The sequence below is a fragment of the Anabrus simplex genome, chromosome 1, assembly GCF_040414725.1.
Source record: "Anabrus simplex isolate iqAnaSimp1 chromosome 1, ASM4041472v1, whole genome shotgun sequence".
In the NCBI taxonomy this organism is placed as follows: domain Eukaryota; kingdom Metazoa; phylum Arthropoda; class Insecta; order Orthoptera; family Tettigoniidae; genus Anabrus; species Anabrus simplex.
This window is the reverse complement of record NC_090265.1, coordinates 216,213,827-216,230,982: the sequence shown is the minus strand read 5'-3', so window position 1 is coordinate 216,230,982 and position 17,156 is coordinate 216,213,827. Positions and strand designations below refer to the sequence as shown.

General features: G+C 39.5%; 1 protein-coding gene across 1 annotated transcript in view; it reads left to right on the top strand.

Moving 5' to 3' along the window:
- Positions 1 to 17,156, top strand: part of qless (decaprenyl diphosphate synthase subunit 1 qless) — a 402,352-nt gene that overhangs the window by 372,035 nt on the left and 13,161 nt on the right. The window contains exon 6 of the mRNA XM_067158521.2: positions 16,715 to 16,846. Within this exon, the coding sequence (XP_067014622.2) occupies positions 16,715 to 16,846 (132 nt within the window). The remainder of the gene's footprint in view (positions 1 to 16,714; positions 16,847 to 17,156) is intronic.

The following is a 17,156-nucleotide window of genomic DNA, read 5'->3' as shown; positions in this document are numbered from 1 at the left end:
CACTACATGAAATGTCAATAATTTAGAGCAGATGATTAATATGTTAACATTTTGAAAATAGATTCCGATAACATGAGCATCCATTTTGTCTTGAGGCATTCTGGATCGCACTTTGAAGAATGGAGATGGTCTCAACTTTTACCATTTGCTTTACACAGATAGATGGGTTTTACCTTTATTTTGACCTCAGGCACATGGGGTAAGATTGATGTAGACAAGGATATGCTTGTCTACAGGGTGGTCGGAAACAACGCGAAGTGGTTATATCAGCGTTAGTGTGTTGGTCATACTGATATGTAATTTCAAAAAAAATCGATATCCCGTGCCGTTGTCATTTTAACAGCTACGGAAGTTAGCCAATCAGATCGCTGCGCGGGCGAATTCAAATGGGCTTTAAGAGGCGATGTTGCTAAAGTTGAACATGGCTCAAGATTGGCTTGAAAGCCATACCGAGAAATCAGCATCAAACACAAACACACCGTGTGTTTCAACCAGGAGGTCCGTGTTCAAATACCTCCCCTGGCAAAGTTTTCCTCTTCGATTGGTGCTCTCGAGCGGTCTTAAGAAGCCACGCGCAGATTTAGCATCACCGCCTCGGAAAGTCCATTTTTTTTCGCCCGCGGAGCGATCTGATTGGCTAACTTCAGCAGCTGGTAAAGTGACAACGGTTTAAGATATCGAATTATTTTCTTCCAATTATTTGTCAGTATAACCAACCCTCTGAAGTACATATGCTCGGTTTACATTGTTTCCGACCACCCTGTATATTTACTTTGATATTTACCGTGTGTAGGCGGAATACACCAGGGGTCGCTAGAAAGCAATGAGACATAATTGTCAAAACTGGAATTACAATCTCGATTCTCCCAGCCGCAAAACTGGTGTCTTAAATATCTTGGTGTGTTTATGCTCCTAACCGGTGGAGGAACTACTGGTAAAACCTGAAAACCTAAAGCTCGGATACAATCGATTAGGTTGTGATGAATAATCATAGAGCCTGTACCTGCTTCTGAAGTTTCCTCTGTCGGGCTGAGTGGCTCATATGGTTGAGGCGCTGGTCTTCTGACCCCAACTTGCAGGTTCTATCCTGACTCAGCCCGGTGGTATTTAAGGGTGCTCAAATAGGTCGGCCTCGTGTCGGTACATTTACTGCCACGTAAAAGAATTCCTACAGGACTAAATTCCGGCACTTCGGCATCTCCGAAAACCGTAAAAGTAGTTAGTGGGACATAAAGCAAATAGCATTGATTGAAGTTTCCTCTCCAGTATCCATAAAATATTCTGAAAAATTACCTTTCGTATTTAACAAGGTTTATAATATCAGTGCTTTCTAGTTACAGTTAAAATAACATGACATGCATGCAGTTTACATCTTAAATACATACACATACACTACTGCCTCTCTCAGGTAGCTCTACCGACTCAGTATACTTATTCTTCTTTTCCTACCGCTTTTTCCCCACACCTGTGGGGTCGACGGGTGCGAACTGCGTCGCACATGAGGATTTGGCCCTGTTTTACGACCGGATGCCCTTCCTGACGCTGACCCTATATGGAGGTGGTTGGTAGTGTGGTATATTGTCTGAATATGAAGAGTAGAGTGTTGGGACGGACACAAACACCCAGTCCCCGAGCCAGAAGAATTAATCAGAAGTGATTAAAATCCCCGACCCGGCGAGAATCGAACCCGGGATTCTCTGAACCGAAGGCCAGTACGCTGACCATTCTACCGACTCAGTATACTCTCCTATAGTATTGCTATAATAATGGTAAGTGAATTATCTAAATGTACGAGAAATCAAGTGTGCATAGGTCAGTGACATGAACACTCAGATCGTGAAATAAAATCTGACGTGACCTCTGAAGGACAAGAGGGACGATGTCACCTGGGAAGCTCAGTAGTACTTCGTAGTTGTGGCGACTTAAATGATGTCCAAACTGCAACTCTTGTAATAATAAGGAAGCCGATTACACGCATATTTCCCAGGTTGTCCATTTCCTTGAAGTAGGGAATTCTTGGGTCATATACAGTATTACATTCCTTCATCGTTCACAAACGCTGCTTATTCAAAACCAATTGTAGCGTAAGTTATTACCCTACGCCTGTTTTTGGAGTGACCTCTGTATGAACGTCAAAATGTTTGTCACCTCTCTACAGTGAGCTTCATTTAGGACTGTCGCGCCAATTGCAGATGCCCTATCAATCCAGTCCTTTCTTAAATGATCTGTGAGAACTTCGAAATTTGTCGACCATTTCCCTTGATAAATTACTAGAATCCATAATTCCCCTTCCTAGAAGTGAATATTTGCCCCGATTTGTCCTCTTTAATTCCTACTTTATCATAATATGATCTTCACTACATTTAGAAGCTCCACTCAAGCTTATTCGTCTACTAATGCCATTCCACGCCTCTCTCCACTGACAGCTCGGAATATACCGCTAAGATAGTTGGACACCCTTTTCCTTACCCTCTTACTTCCCTTCCACTTTCCTCAAGATCTGACTTGACGTAATTACTGGATAACAATCTTATCATTCTTCCCTTTCCCCTAGGCTCTTTTCCCACATGACTAATAATAGAGTCGCCCATGATCAGAGCCTCAGCCCCACCCACCTCATTAGATCCCTCCTTTCCAGTGGCGACTCCTGACTTCTGGTTTAGGGGATGTAACCGGAAAAAAAAAATTGCAAACATGAACGCAAACGGACCGTCATTCCAAACACATGTTTCAAGAGAAAACAACAAACAAAGTCAACAGAAAAGTTTATTTAAGATCTCACATCTACTAATCCAATGGTCTGTTTCATAAATATTTTTGTTGAAATGACGTACACACATCTTAAGTTGTGTAGTTACATTCAGAGTTAGACGCGGCTGTCCTTCATTTATAATTCTGCTTTTCTCCATAAAAGAAAGTATGCTAAATGGTTCTCTTAATAATCGTTCAATTTCCCAATGGTTAGAATTCGTTTCGGATTGTGCGTGACCCTGGAGCTCCTGCACCCATGGCTGATGAAATATTCTCTGGTCGGTGTGATGTCATTTCAAAATCGCATCATTCCCGCATTTTCTTTGTTTGATATTTTCACCACAAGCACACGGAACTGAATAATTTATATCACAACAACACACATATGTCATATACCATCATAAATAGCACAAGAAAAGAACCACTCACAAGCAAGAATTCCAGTATTTCACGAAATATCAAATAAATCCCGTCCACGCGCGAAAACCTACAGGATTGCACCTTGTACCGCCCTCTTGACGGATGTGGCTGTTCGTTCCGCATTCCAACCCCACGAAAGAGATAAACAAACAACAATGGTCCAGTGCTCGAGCTGCCATCTCTGGAGTAGTTTGGCAATTAGTGGCAGCCACTAGCCAGCGACGCTCGTTTCGTCCATCTCCGAATATCGATAACTGTGTGTTTGAATTTTATGTAGGATAACTTCCATTAAAATATGAAAAATTAATATTTATTTTTCGTTGAAAATACAAGGGATGTAACACATCAATCGCATGTATGGCATATTTGTCACTGCTCCTTTCCTGGTCTCCTTTAACTTTCCTTACGGCTACAGAACCTTCTTCATCCTCTCTTCTCTCTCTCTCATGAACCTGTTCCACCTCCGTCTTCCTATCTTATATCCTACGTTTCCCTTTCCTATGGTTCCCCTTCCTCTTGCCTCGTCCGTCTTGTGTAACTCTACCTTCTGCTGTTCTGCCTGCAGTGACTCGTGCAGATTCGTCACCGACACTGCTCCTGAACTCATTCCCTAATGAGAACCCTTAGCCCTAATTTTCCTTCCCCTTAAAACATTAGCCCACCTGCCTTCCAAAACGTCTCTCCTTCCTTCCCCGCCCTCTTGCCAATTTAACGTGCCGTGATTGAGGGAGACCTTCGTTCATTCCTGTCCTCCGTTAAAAACCTAATCATCTCCCTCACACTTGTTCTCTTACCTCGTACTCCTTAATGCCAGCTCACTTCTACGCCCCCTATACCCGACTCCCTCAGCCATTATTTTTATTATTTTAATTGCTTATCAGAAATATGAAACAATATGAAAATATCAACGGAAATAAATAATTATATTGGCTTCCCACTAACTACTTTTATGGCTTTCGGTGTCAACAGAAATAAAATAGCGTATTATTTGAATAAATATATTATAAATCAGAGGAAAGAAATACTGTGTAGTACACTAGGACTTTCCGACAATAAAGCAAGTAAGGTACTAACTGATAAATACACTAAGTTCTAACTATAAAATAGTAGGAATAATAGTCTAACTACCGGGCGAGTTGGCCGTGCGCGTAGAGGCGCGCGGCTGTGAGCTTGCATCCGGGAGATAGTAGGTTCGAATCCCACTATCGGCAGCCCTGAAGATGGTTTTCCGTGGTTTCCCATTTTCACACCAGGCAAATGCTGGGGCTGTACCTTAATTAAGGCCACGGCCGCTTCCTTCCAACTCCTAGGCCTTCCCTATTCCATCGTCGCCATAAGACTTATCTGTGTCGGTGCGACGTAAAGCCCCTAGCAAAAAAAAAAAAATAGTCTAACTGAAACTATAGCGATGTAAATACATAGATTATTATTGTGTATGTTGGGTCATTCGTCCACGGGCTGGCTTGATGCAGCCATGCCACCCTATCCTGTGCCAACCTTTTCATTTCTACGTAACTACTACATCCTACATCTGGTCTAATCTGTTTGTTATATTCATACGTTGGTCTACCACTGCTTATTTTAACGCCAACACTTCCCTCAAATACCTAACTGAACAAGTTTTAAGATATGTCCTATCATTCTATTTTTTCTTCTGGTCAAATTTTGCCAACTCGTTCTTCTCTCGCCAATTCGATGTGCTGTTCATTCGTGATTCGATCTACCCATCTCACCTTGAGCGTTCTTCTGTAGCACCGCATTTCAAAAGCTTCTACTCTCTTTCTTTCTGAGCTAGTTATCGTCAATGTTTCACTTACATACAGTGCCACTCTCCAGAGCAAAGCCTTCAAAAACGTCTTTCTGATTGCTATATCAATGTCCTAGGCGAGCAAATTTATTTTCTTATGCTTCATTGCTTATGTTAGTCTGCATTTTATGTCCTCCTTACTTCTGCCATCTTTACTTATTCTACTACCCAAGTAACGATATTCATCTACTTCCTTTAAGACTTAATTTCGTAATCTAGTACTTCATGCATCACCTGACTTCGTTCAGCTGCACTCCATTACTTTTGTTTTGAAGTTATTTATTTCCATCTTGTACTCCTTCCCCAAGACTGTGTCCGTACCATTCAACAATTTCTCCAGATCTTCTGCAGACTCAGATAGAATAACAATATCATCGGCAAATCGCATTTTGATTTCCTCTCCTTGAATTGTAATTCCATTTCCAAATTCCTCTTTGATTTCCTTTATCCCCTGTTCTATATAAACATTGAAAAGGAGAGAGAACGAACTGCAGGCTTGCCTCACTCCTTTCTGTACTGATGCCTCTTTTTTCATAGCCTTCGATTCTTATCACTGCAGACTGATTTTTGTACAGATTGTAGATAATTCTTCTTTCTCAGTATCTGAAGCCGCTTACCTTCAGAATCTCCAATAGGTTAGTCCAATCAACATTATCAAATGCCTTTTCTAGATCTACGAATGCCATGTACGCAGACTTGTCTTTCGTAATTCGACTCTCTAAGATCAGGATTTCTTAACGTGTTCCCACATTTCTTCCGAAGACAAACTGACCTCCCAACTCAGCTTCAACTTGTCGTTTCACCGGGCGAGTTGGCTGTGAGCTTGCATCCGGGAGATAGTAGGTTCGAATCCCACTATCGGCAGCCCTGAAGATGGTTTTCCGTGGTTTCTCATTTTCACACCAGGCGAATGCTGGGACTGTACCTTAATTAAGGTCACGGCCGCTTCTTTCCAACTCCTAGGCCTTTCCTATCCCATCGTCGCCATAAGACCTATCTGTGTCGGTGCGACGTAAAGCCCCTAGCAAAAAAAAAACTTGTTTCATTCTTCTGTATGTAAAACGTGTTAAAATTTTGCAAGAGTGAGATACTAAACTAATTTCTTGGGAATTCGGATGGCATTACTCCTGTATCATACATCTTTCATTATTATTATTGTTATTATTATTATTATTATTATTATTATTATTATTATTATTATTATTAAGCGCAATCAGAAATGAAAACTGTCGTTAAATGTTGAAATATCGAAAGGGCTACATAAGGATTACGCAACAACAAAATAATTCGCAAGGTAGTGGCCATCTGGCATCTGCCTGAATGCTGGCGCGAATTTCTCAGCGATGATCCACAGTCGCACTGTCCTAGAACGTTCCCGAGTCTTTCTCCGAGCAACCGGTAGACTATGTGTACTGGGTACCATCCAAAGACTTTCCTGGTGACTAATAATAATTTGGATGAAAAGGAAATTACAGGAAATCTGTCAAGTAACAGAAAAAAAAAACACAAGACACCATCAGAAAAACAAGATTAAAAACTCTAAAGTCACCTGATCAGGATGGATAACAGTAGGCTAAAAAGAAAATACTAAATCTCGCAGTATCTCTAAAAAATCACAACTGGCTTACAGAAATAAGCAAATATCTTGAAATTTTTTTGTATAAATGAAGAATCTTGCAAGACAGAAAAAATTCAGAAATCTCATAAACACAGATTTGCTGATCAACCGAAAAGGCAAGCTACAGAACGCAAAAAGAAGCACAGTGAAAGAATGAAGAGATTTTCGGAAGGCAAGAAGAAAAGCTGTGCTAATAAGTTCACACGCGCTCCTTAGTTGGGCATAACGAATCAAATAATAATAATAATAATAATAATAATAATAATAATAATAATAATAATAATAATAATAATAATAATAATAATAAAGGGTTTAAAACGGAAGAGTTGGCCGTGCGGTTAGGGGCGCGCAGCTGTGAGCTTGCATCCGGAAGATGATGTGTTCGAACCCCACTGTTGCCAGCCCCGAAGATGGTTTTCAGTGGTTTCCCATTTTTACACCAAGCAAATGCAGGGGCTGTACCTTAATTAAGGTCACGGCCGCTTCCTTTCCACTCCTAGGCCTTTCCATCCCATCGTCGCTATAAGACCTATCTGTGTCGGTACGACGTTAAGCAAATTGTAAGAAATAAAAAGGGTTCAACGTCCCACGAACTCCTTTAACGGTTTTCGGAGATGCCGAGGTGCGAGAAAGTTGTCCTCGAGAGTTCGTTTACGTACCGGTAAACCTACCGACATGAGGCTGAAGTATTTGAGCACCTTCAAATACCACCGGACTGAGGCAGAATCGAACCCGCCAACTTGAGCTCAGAAGTTCTGCATTCTACCGCCTAATCAACTCATCCCAGGTAACTTACAGCTCTGACAGTTGCTACATTTGCATTCATTGTCAGGCAAACTAGCCATTGAAGTATCGAGAGATCTGCTTTGTTTAAAGTGACGTACTAGTCCCCGTCGCGTCGTTTATTTTTTTAGTCAGACCATTAATGTTCTGTCTAATGAGTGCTTCGTTGACGGGTTACTGTTTGTATAATTGAGGCAGGAAAGTGGCATAACACCTCAACTAATAATAATGAGTCAATGTAACGTTATAGTTGACAAGTTTTACGGACTTAGGGCGTTGTAGGCCATCGCATTTTGTTTTATTCGAGCTCGGTAGTATTAGAGCAACCACTTCCCGTATGATTCCCTTTTCCCTCATTTTCCGAATGATCGCATATTCCTTCTCATTTCGGTAGTGATCTTAATTGTCTTCCTGATCAATAGTGGCTAATGACCAAGCGGATTTACAGTGTATTTAAATATTCACAGCAATCACCATCATTATTAGCTAGTTGATTACCATGGCGACTGAACAATAGAGGCTAGCCCCATCGGCAGTGCTCGCCGTTGATGGACTTCCCTATGAGGTTTTCAAATTCGCGAATATCACCATTATTATTATATCTCATAAGGTGTATGAAACATAAAAGGTTACAAAGTTGTTCTTCTATAATTGTCGTTATACGCACTGTTTATATAGAACGAATATTTTCAGAAATATTAGGATGGTTGTGAAAAATATATTCAAGTAGGCCATGTTGGTTGTTGAGATAAATGGAGAAAATAGATCCGATTCCCAGCAAGAGATGCACAGTGTGTCACGTATATTAGTTATCAGAACATGTATCTACCAGAGGAATTGCATGCTACTTCACGTCAGTACTCAGGCAGACCGTTTTAATCGGGTAGGTACTCCTCTGGCCTTTTCATTTAATTTTTTCCGACTCTGTGGCGTTAGGGCATCCAATGAAAAGTAGTTCCTCCTCCCTCCTTTCGTAATCCCCACTTGTTTTGTTTTTTAAGATTCCGTTCTTTCATCGTTTTTTCTCATTTTGATAGTCATCTTCGCACTTTTTGTCGATATAGACTGATGACCACGCGGTTTTTTACCTTAAGACAATCACGGCAGAAACCATCTCCATCGCCAGTTGAACAATATTTGCATGTTAGCGATGCTCGACATTGAGATGGACTAAAGAACATTAGTCCAATTTCATTAATATCTCTGTTATAGCCTGTACGGTAAAACTATATAAGATATAACTTTTCTTATACAGAATTTATCGATAGTAACAGATAACATACATATGAGAATGAAATTTTAGGCCTTCCCCTAAACTACCATTTCACCCAGGTTAAATAAAATTAGGTATAGCTTAGACTGTAGTGCCTTATTCCCTGACTTTATATACCAATTTTCACTAAGTTCTGTTCGCCCATTTTCTCGTGACTTGGCGTTGATACAGACCAAGCAACAGAAGTCTAAATTCTTGAATAGCTTTGCTATCACAGCCGACACGGTAAAACTGTATAAAGCATAAATGATCGGATATTGTATTCTATATAACGTTTGTTATGTGTAGTGCCTGAAGTGCTGCCTTAGTCCCCCACGTACCGGGTGAGTTGGCCGTGCGGTTAGGAGCGCGCAACTGTGAGCTCGCATCCGGGAGATAATGAGTTCCAACCCACTTTCGGCAGCCTTGAAGATGGTTTTCCGTGGTTTCCCATTTTCACACTAGGCAAATGCTGGGGCTGTACCTTAATTAAGGCTACGACCGCTTCCTTCCCATTCCTAGGCCTTTCCTCTCTCATCGTCGCCATAAGACCTATCTGTGTCGGTGTAACGTAAAGCAAATAGAAAAAAAAAGTCCCCCGCGTTATATACCGATTTTCATCAAATTCTGTTCTCGTGATGCGCGTACATACATACAGGCAGGTAGACAGACAGACTGACAGAGGTGGGGGGAAATTAAAATTGTATTTCCTTCTTTCTGTGGACACGACCGTTACAGAAATATTCTGTTTTAATTCTGCGCAATGTTTAGACAAAACTCTCATATTATATAATTATATAGATTTGACCTCTGGCCCAAGAGTTTGGATATTTATTACGCATTGAAGAACTCTACTTATTACTGTTCAACTTACTGCTCCATCAATACTTTAAGTGCATTCACAGTTGTTGTCCGTTAGTAAACGAAGTTGAAAACATACGCCATCGATGGCTGTTCAGCAGCCAAATTATCACATGCATTATCAGCTAATTCTGTGTTACGTCCATTCTGTCCAACTTCTTGGTTAAATGGTTAGCTTTGAAGCCTTCGGTTCAGAGGGTCTCGGGTGCGATTCCTGGCCGGGTCGGGGATTTTAACCGTATGTGATTAATTCTTCTGGGTCTGGAGCTGGGAGTTTGTGTTTGTCCCAATACTCTCCTTTTCATATTCAGACAACACACCAGACATAAAAACACCACAGAAACATGCAATAGTGATTCCATCCCTCCACATACGTTTGGAGTCAGGAAGTGCATCCGACCGTAAAACAGGGCCAAATCCACATATGCGACGCAGTTCACACCCGTGACCCCACAGGCGTGGGAAAAGTGGTAGTAGAAAAAGCTGGGTTATGTCCATTCTCCTTGATCTTGAATGGAATGCTAAATATTAGTTTGAATGTCACTTTCACGTTAGTCAGATATTTTTTATGAAATATAATCGCTTCGTAGACGATTTTTGTGACACGTGTAATTTCTTGCAAATTTGTTAATGCCATGTTTGAAATAAGCGTAAGCTTTGGTGTTTCCTTGTCGGTAAAACAAACGACATCAATATTTGCTGTTTAACAAATGTTATCTGTAAATTAATATGAAGTGCTCTACGTGGGCATTATCTTACATAGAAGGTTAACTTGTTTTAAATACTGTGCATCCATTAACTTCAGTTCATTAATTAATTCATAAAATGAAATCAGCCAAATGTAGTGAATGTTTACTCCCCACAGGATGTGTACATTTGTGACGGCTTTGTCTTTGTGTTTTAGTGCAGGTGTGAAAGATTTCAAGGTGAGGGTGCTTTGGTGTTTGCAGTACATATTAATATTTGTCTCCGTCTCTTATATGTATTTCTTTAAGCAAATACCATTGCCCTTGAACGCTGACTCTTGGAAACTAGAGGGTGTCTCCTTTTAAAATTACACTGTCTCATTGTTGAATTATATTTCGTGGAATATAGGTTTTCTAATTTGTGTGTTTAAGAACCATGCCCGAAAGATAAGTACAGTCCCGTCTAATTCTGAAGAGGTTTAGAAATAATAATAATGCTGTATGCATACATTTAGGGAATGTAGTGTTTAAATGATACACTTTATTCTATGTTATTTATACCTTTTGCGTTTTTGTATGTGTATTACTACTCTTTTAAATATTACATTGACGCTGCAGTGAATACCTTCTCATAGAAAGACGTTAGAATATTTTTCCTGTGTATTTGATATTGGAAGATAGTTCACTTTTAGAATCATATTCTCGTAAATTTTATTCAGCAGTCTGTAGACAGCCATGGCACAAGTAGTCAATATTTACCTTAAGTTGATTGCTACATCTCCTGTATTTGATATTGGAAGATAGTTCACTTTTAGAATCATATTCTCGTAAATTTTATTCAGCAGTCTGTAGACAGCCATGGCACAAGTAGTCAATATTTACCTTAAGTTGATTGCTGCATCTCCTCGAGATAAAAGGAAGAAAAAATCCTCCTGCGCAACGACTAAGCCCAACAGTACACACGGACATCAGGGTTAATACAGAGATCGTAACAACATGTTCTTTATGTTTTTGTCGTAAACTGGACTACATTAACCGAAGATAGTACACATTTCTGACTCCATTTCTTTCTATCCCTGTAGAATTCTTTGAATGGTTAACTATTTGATTATTACATCATCAGGAAAGGTCTCTGACTACTTCTTCGCCTCTAATCCAGCTCAAATCTATGTAGACACAATTTTAAAATTGCCGCAACTATGGACGAGAACAAAAATGAAAAAGATATGTCCTGAAGGTTAACCTGTCTTATAATCTGCCTTTAAATCAATTCCTTTCGAAATGTTCAGTCGTTTTCTTAGACTAGTTATGTGATTTTTAATGCTAGCTTGTTTCAAGCATTCCACTAAAGAATTAGTGTGTTAAGATTTCACCACATTTAAAATCAACTTATTGAATTTGTAATTGACCCTGCTCATGAAAATCCCTCTTTCCAGCAGTACAACAACTTTCAAGTAGTTTTTTTTCATTTGAATTCAAAGCTGTTGGGCATCAGTTTTCAGTTTATTTAATGCTTAATAATATTGTAACTTTTGTACAGTAGGTGTGTATGACGCACTATACGTTTCTGCTTAAGTAGTTTGCCATTCTCACTACAGCCATGATATTCACTAGGAACCCTGTCCTGTATTTTACCTCTTCAGTTGCCTTGTTAGTTTCTCTTCATGATTTGTATTACCCCACAGTATGGTATGTTCAGTAGTACTAATTGTGGTGGTGGACGTGGCGGCGGTGGTTGTTTTAAGAAATAACCGCCTATATCATTCTTCTATGATTTTTATTTTCTGTTTTTAAGCATGAAAATGATCCATATCCACTTACGTATATTGAACGTTCTGAATTCCATACATTGCAGAATTTTCATCATTTATAGTGAAAATAGTGACCGTTTTTATGTTTCGATTTTTTTTTCAATTTTATTTTTACAATTTGCTTTACGTCGCATCGACACAGGAAAAGGCGGGAGTGGTAAGGAATAATAATAATAATAATAATAATAATAATAATAATAATAATAATAATAATAATGAAATTAAATGGCGTATGGCGTTTAGTGCCGGGAGTGTCCGAGGACAAGTTCGGCTCGCCAGGTGCAGGTCTTTTGACTTGACTCCCGTAGGCGACCTGCGCGTCGTGATGAGGATGAAATGATGATGACAACACATACGCCTAACCCTCGTGCCAGCGAAATTAACAAGTTATGGTTAAAATTCCTGACCATGCCGGGAATCGAACCCGGGACCCCTGTGACCAAAGGCCAGTACGCTAACCATTTAGCCATGGACCCGGACATAATAATAATAATAATAATAATAATAATAATAATAATAATAATAATAATAATGTTTTTACGTCCCACTAAGTACTTTTACGGTTTTCGGAGACGCCGAGCACTTTCAAATACCACCGGACTGAGAGTCAGTATCGAACCTGCCAAGTTGGGCTCAAAAGTCCAACACTACCATCCGAGCTACTCAGTCCGGCTGGGAAGGAAGCGACCGTGGCCTTAATTAAAGCACAGCCCCAGCATTTGTTTGGTATGAAAAATGGCAAACTACGGAAAACCAGCTTCAGGGCTGCAGACGGTGATATTCGTACCCACTGTCTCCGAATGAAAGCTGTTAGTTACGTGATCCAAACCGCGCAGCCACTTACTTGGTGAAAAATATTTTTTTTAGAATTACTGAATATATTAAAATGATGCGTACTTTTATATTCTTGGTGTTTGTACTACGAACAATTTCTTCCCAAGGGAATAACAATAATTGTAAATTATGTATGTGAAAATGATGTTAAGAGCTTAAGAATTTTAAACATGCGACTAAAATGAAAGGTTTCAACAAATTCTTAAAGGACAGTTAGTGAGCATAAGAAAAGCAGGAAGAATAGAAATGTCTTGGAAATCACTGAGAAAAACCTGCGAAACTTCATCTTGCAGTCTCTGATGGAATTAAATTCTGATACATGATCGCCAACATCCAGTAGTGGATAGTCAGTGGATTTTTTGTTTTTTTGCTAGTTGTTTTACGTCGCACCGACACAGATAGGTCTTGCGGCGACGATTGGACAGGAAAGGGCTAGGAGTGGGAAGGAAGCGGCCGTGACCTTAATTAAGGCACAGCCCCAGCATTTGCCTGTTGTGAAAATGGGAAACCACGGAAAACCATTTTCAGGGCTGCCGACAGTGGGGTTCGAACCTACTATCTCTCGAATACTGGATACTGGCCGCACTTAAGCGATGCAGCTATCGAGCTCGGTAGTCAGTGGATGAAGAAGAAACATACGATATAGCACACAACTAGAAAACATTTGTTTAAAAACACTCATTTAAGTAGTTTTAAAAATAAAAATCAATGTTTTTATGTTCTGTATAATGAGATTAATGAATGAAGTCATCGAGAAAGAAGTTAATTAATAACATTAAATGACTATAGGGAACTGCTATTTTGAATGTAGATCCTTTTTCTATCTGAGTACATACCTTAAAATATATCCTTGATGGATGCATAATTTAAATCATTAGGTTATGATTTTGAATCAGTTGTTCCTTACACTAACATATTTACTCTGTAGATGGAAACGTTGATTTCCTATCTTAATGCTGATTTTATTATTTAGAACCTTGGAAAGGTTGTCGAAGATTTGCACTAATCCAAGACAGCGATTGCAGTTGATTATTTCATAAGATTTTCCAACCGTATGTGACACAGTTTACAACGATTGGCGACTGGAATAAGGAACATGTTTCTTGAAAAATAAATAATAAACATTTTGTCATCCATTGAGAACACAATTTCAGTATAAGGATTTATAACTGAAATATCTCCCCTTGAACAGATTGTGTGAAAATTGAAAATTAGAGTCCCTCGTTTGATGTCATTAAATTGCGGAGTTATTGAGGAACTTAAATACTTGTAATACGTATTCTGCCATAAAAAGTTATTTTCGCTGATCTCAGGATGTTCGATGTAAGAATAGTATTCGGATCGTACAGTATGTTCTGAAAAAGCAGTGGTCTGCGGCTTATTATGAAAAGAAGATAAATGGTAATTGCAGAGAAATCAAGTGTAGGGTTGAAATTTATAGTTTACAACTTAACATATGACGTAGCCATATCTTTGTTTTTGTATATTTTTAAAACCTTGTAACCCACTATTCTGGCTACACGTTTTTCATCCTTGCCATTATCCAACCTCTCTCCTGCAGTAATTGTCTCTGTCACTGATAAAACACAGTTATCTTTCTTCCAAGTTAGCTCATTAACTACAATTAAAACGTGACATGAAGAATGATGGCAGTCAGTAGAGTCGTGTTGTGTTCTTTTTTGTATCTGCTGCCTTTCCACTACGAGATTCTTGTAGTTTACAGAACAAGTTCTTCGAACACGTATTGCTGATTCATTTGTTGGAGATTATTTTTCACGTTTTGAGCTCCAAGAAGCCATATTTCACATCCTTGAGATCAAATTGTAGGAAGTTCCTTTATTTATAAATCCACCGTCTTTTTAACTTTCAGATACTAACCTGAATATGGCACGAATCTTCTCTTAGATTTGATGGGCAGTTATTTTTTTAATATTGGTTTTACGTTTCACCGACTCAAGCAGGTCTTCTAGCAATGGTGGTTTAGGACAGGGTTAGGACTGGGAAGGAAGCGGCTGTGGCCTTACTTAAGGTACAGCCTCAGCATTTGCCTTTGTGAAAATCAGATACCGCGGAAAACCCTTTCCATAGCTGCCGACAGTGGGATTCGAGCCCACCACCTCCCGAATGCAGTTACAAGGCCCGAGCCTCGCAACCAGCTCGCTCGGTGGTGGGCAGTTAAGCTCACTTAATTCTTATCATCATAGAGAGAGATAGGTACTCAAATGAAATACCATATTGGACAAAAATTAAGGATGAAGATCATCCGTTCCTCAGATGATTTCGTCTTCGTCTATCAGGTACATTCATTCTTTGATACCATTCAGCTAAATTCAGCTCTGTTTGCTTCGTCCATCTTTTTCTTCTTCTCTCTCTCTCTCTCTCTCTCTCTCTTTCCAGACCTGTAGCTGTTCTCCTTGTGTCCTATCCACTAACATCCGCAAACCGTTTTAGCAGTTTAGTTTCAGTCTCAAAGAGTGCCGAGTTTTCTTACAGATCTTATCCCTCCGTGTTTTCTGGATGATTGTCCAAGTATTTGTGCAGCTCGAAGTCTGCTATTATCTATGTTGGTAATTGCTTGTTTCAGGGTTGTACTTTGCTCAACAAGAAGTACATTTCGTAAAATATTTACTTAAATATCAATGAAAATTGATTGTCTCTGAAAAGATCTCCGATTTTGTGGTATAACCAGGCTCCTTTTCGCACCCTGCTGGTGTATCGTGCAACCTTCCTTGAAGCACAGCTGAAGTATCGTTCTTCAAGTTAGCTAAAATATTCGCTCGTTAACTGCAATTAAATCGTTGCAGCGAGAGTGATTGGACTGAATAGCGTCGTAGTTTTTCTTTAATTTTGGTTTTTTATTTGATGCCTCAGGACGCATCGCAAGTCCGCCAGTCGCATCGTCCAACTGTGTTAAAGCGGTACGTGTAACCCATTCCTGTTTCAAAAACGGACATTTTTCTCCTGAATGTAAGTTCGTTCCATAGAACTGCAGCAAAAGGTGAAGAATTAGAAATTCCGGAATACACATTTTTTTTTTCATTTTCCTAGTCTTAAGAATTGAGTTTTATCCAAGCGTGTATGCGTTCTTCTACTCCTTATCTTTCGTATCATACATCGTATATCATTCGTTTATGCACTCACATATATGGCTATATTATAATCAACCAAATTTCACCTAAAAAAGAAGAAAACAGGGTCAGACTACCTCTGACTTTCGCAGTACTTTGATTTCATGGACAAAAGTGACTGACTGCCTTGTCGGCCTTCATATCCATGTTTCCTCTTTCTCAAATTCGACTTCAGCACTGGAGTACCATATGTCTGTTTTTGTAACGATCATCATTATCCCATTCGTTTCTAAATGTAATTATATGTTTATGTATTGTTAGTCTCACAACCCACAGAATGAAGAGCATAAATACGGCATACATCATTTGCATGACTATTCACATCCAGTATGCATCTCATGTCACATGCACATATTCGTTTTCGAATGAATAGCCATTGGCATAAAATATCAACATGAAATAACACGCATGCAAAATGAATGCTCTGAACCTGGGTTTTGCTTTTAAATCCAGCTGAGGATTAACTGTGTGCATGTGTGTTTCTCATGCCTTGATGCGCTTGAATTTATGATGCAAGATAACTATGGAATGAAGCGTAGATATTAAAAAGAAACGTGAGTCTCACAGGGGTGATCTCAGGTACCTTCTAAAAAAATAAAGAACTTGTTGAAATTTTATTCGTTAATTTCTTCCAAATGAATGCTAACATAGCCTACTTCAGAATATTTTCTAATTAATTTTCAGAACCCTTTGTGAACCCGTTAATTACGCCTCATGTCGATAAAATCTCACTAATCTGACTTTATTCTATTAATGTGTTTAGGTAGTAACTGACCTGGTACAAGGAGAATTCATGCAGCTGGGCTCCAAGGAGACAGAGAATGAGAGGTTCGCGCACTATCTCACCAAGACGTACCGCAAGACCGCCAGTCTCATCGCCAACTCTGTTAAAGCGGTATGTATAGTCCATTCCTGTTCAGATTTTCTCCTGAAAAAATAAATATAGGAAAGGTGAATTGTATGTGGAGAGAGACCTAATGAACAACGCTTTGACACAGCCCCGCCAGCAGACGAACGAGGAGTGGGAAATGAGCTCTTTGTCCTCGGCCAAGGTCACATAGACATAAATGTATGCTTCCATCTCCACATCCTTTATAGACTGTGAAGTATGGTTCAAGTGAGCCGGCTGCCGAAGCCTGTCGCACTCCTCCGGCTCAATGTTTAATGACTGATGAAATCAAATGATATTGCATTGGGCAGAAAAG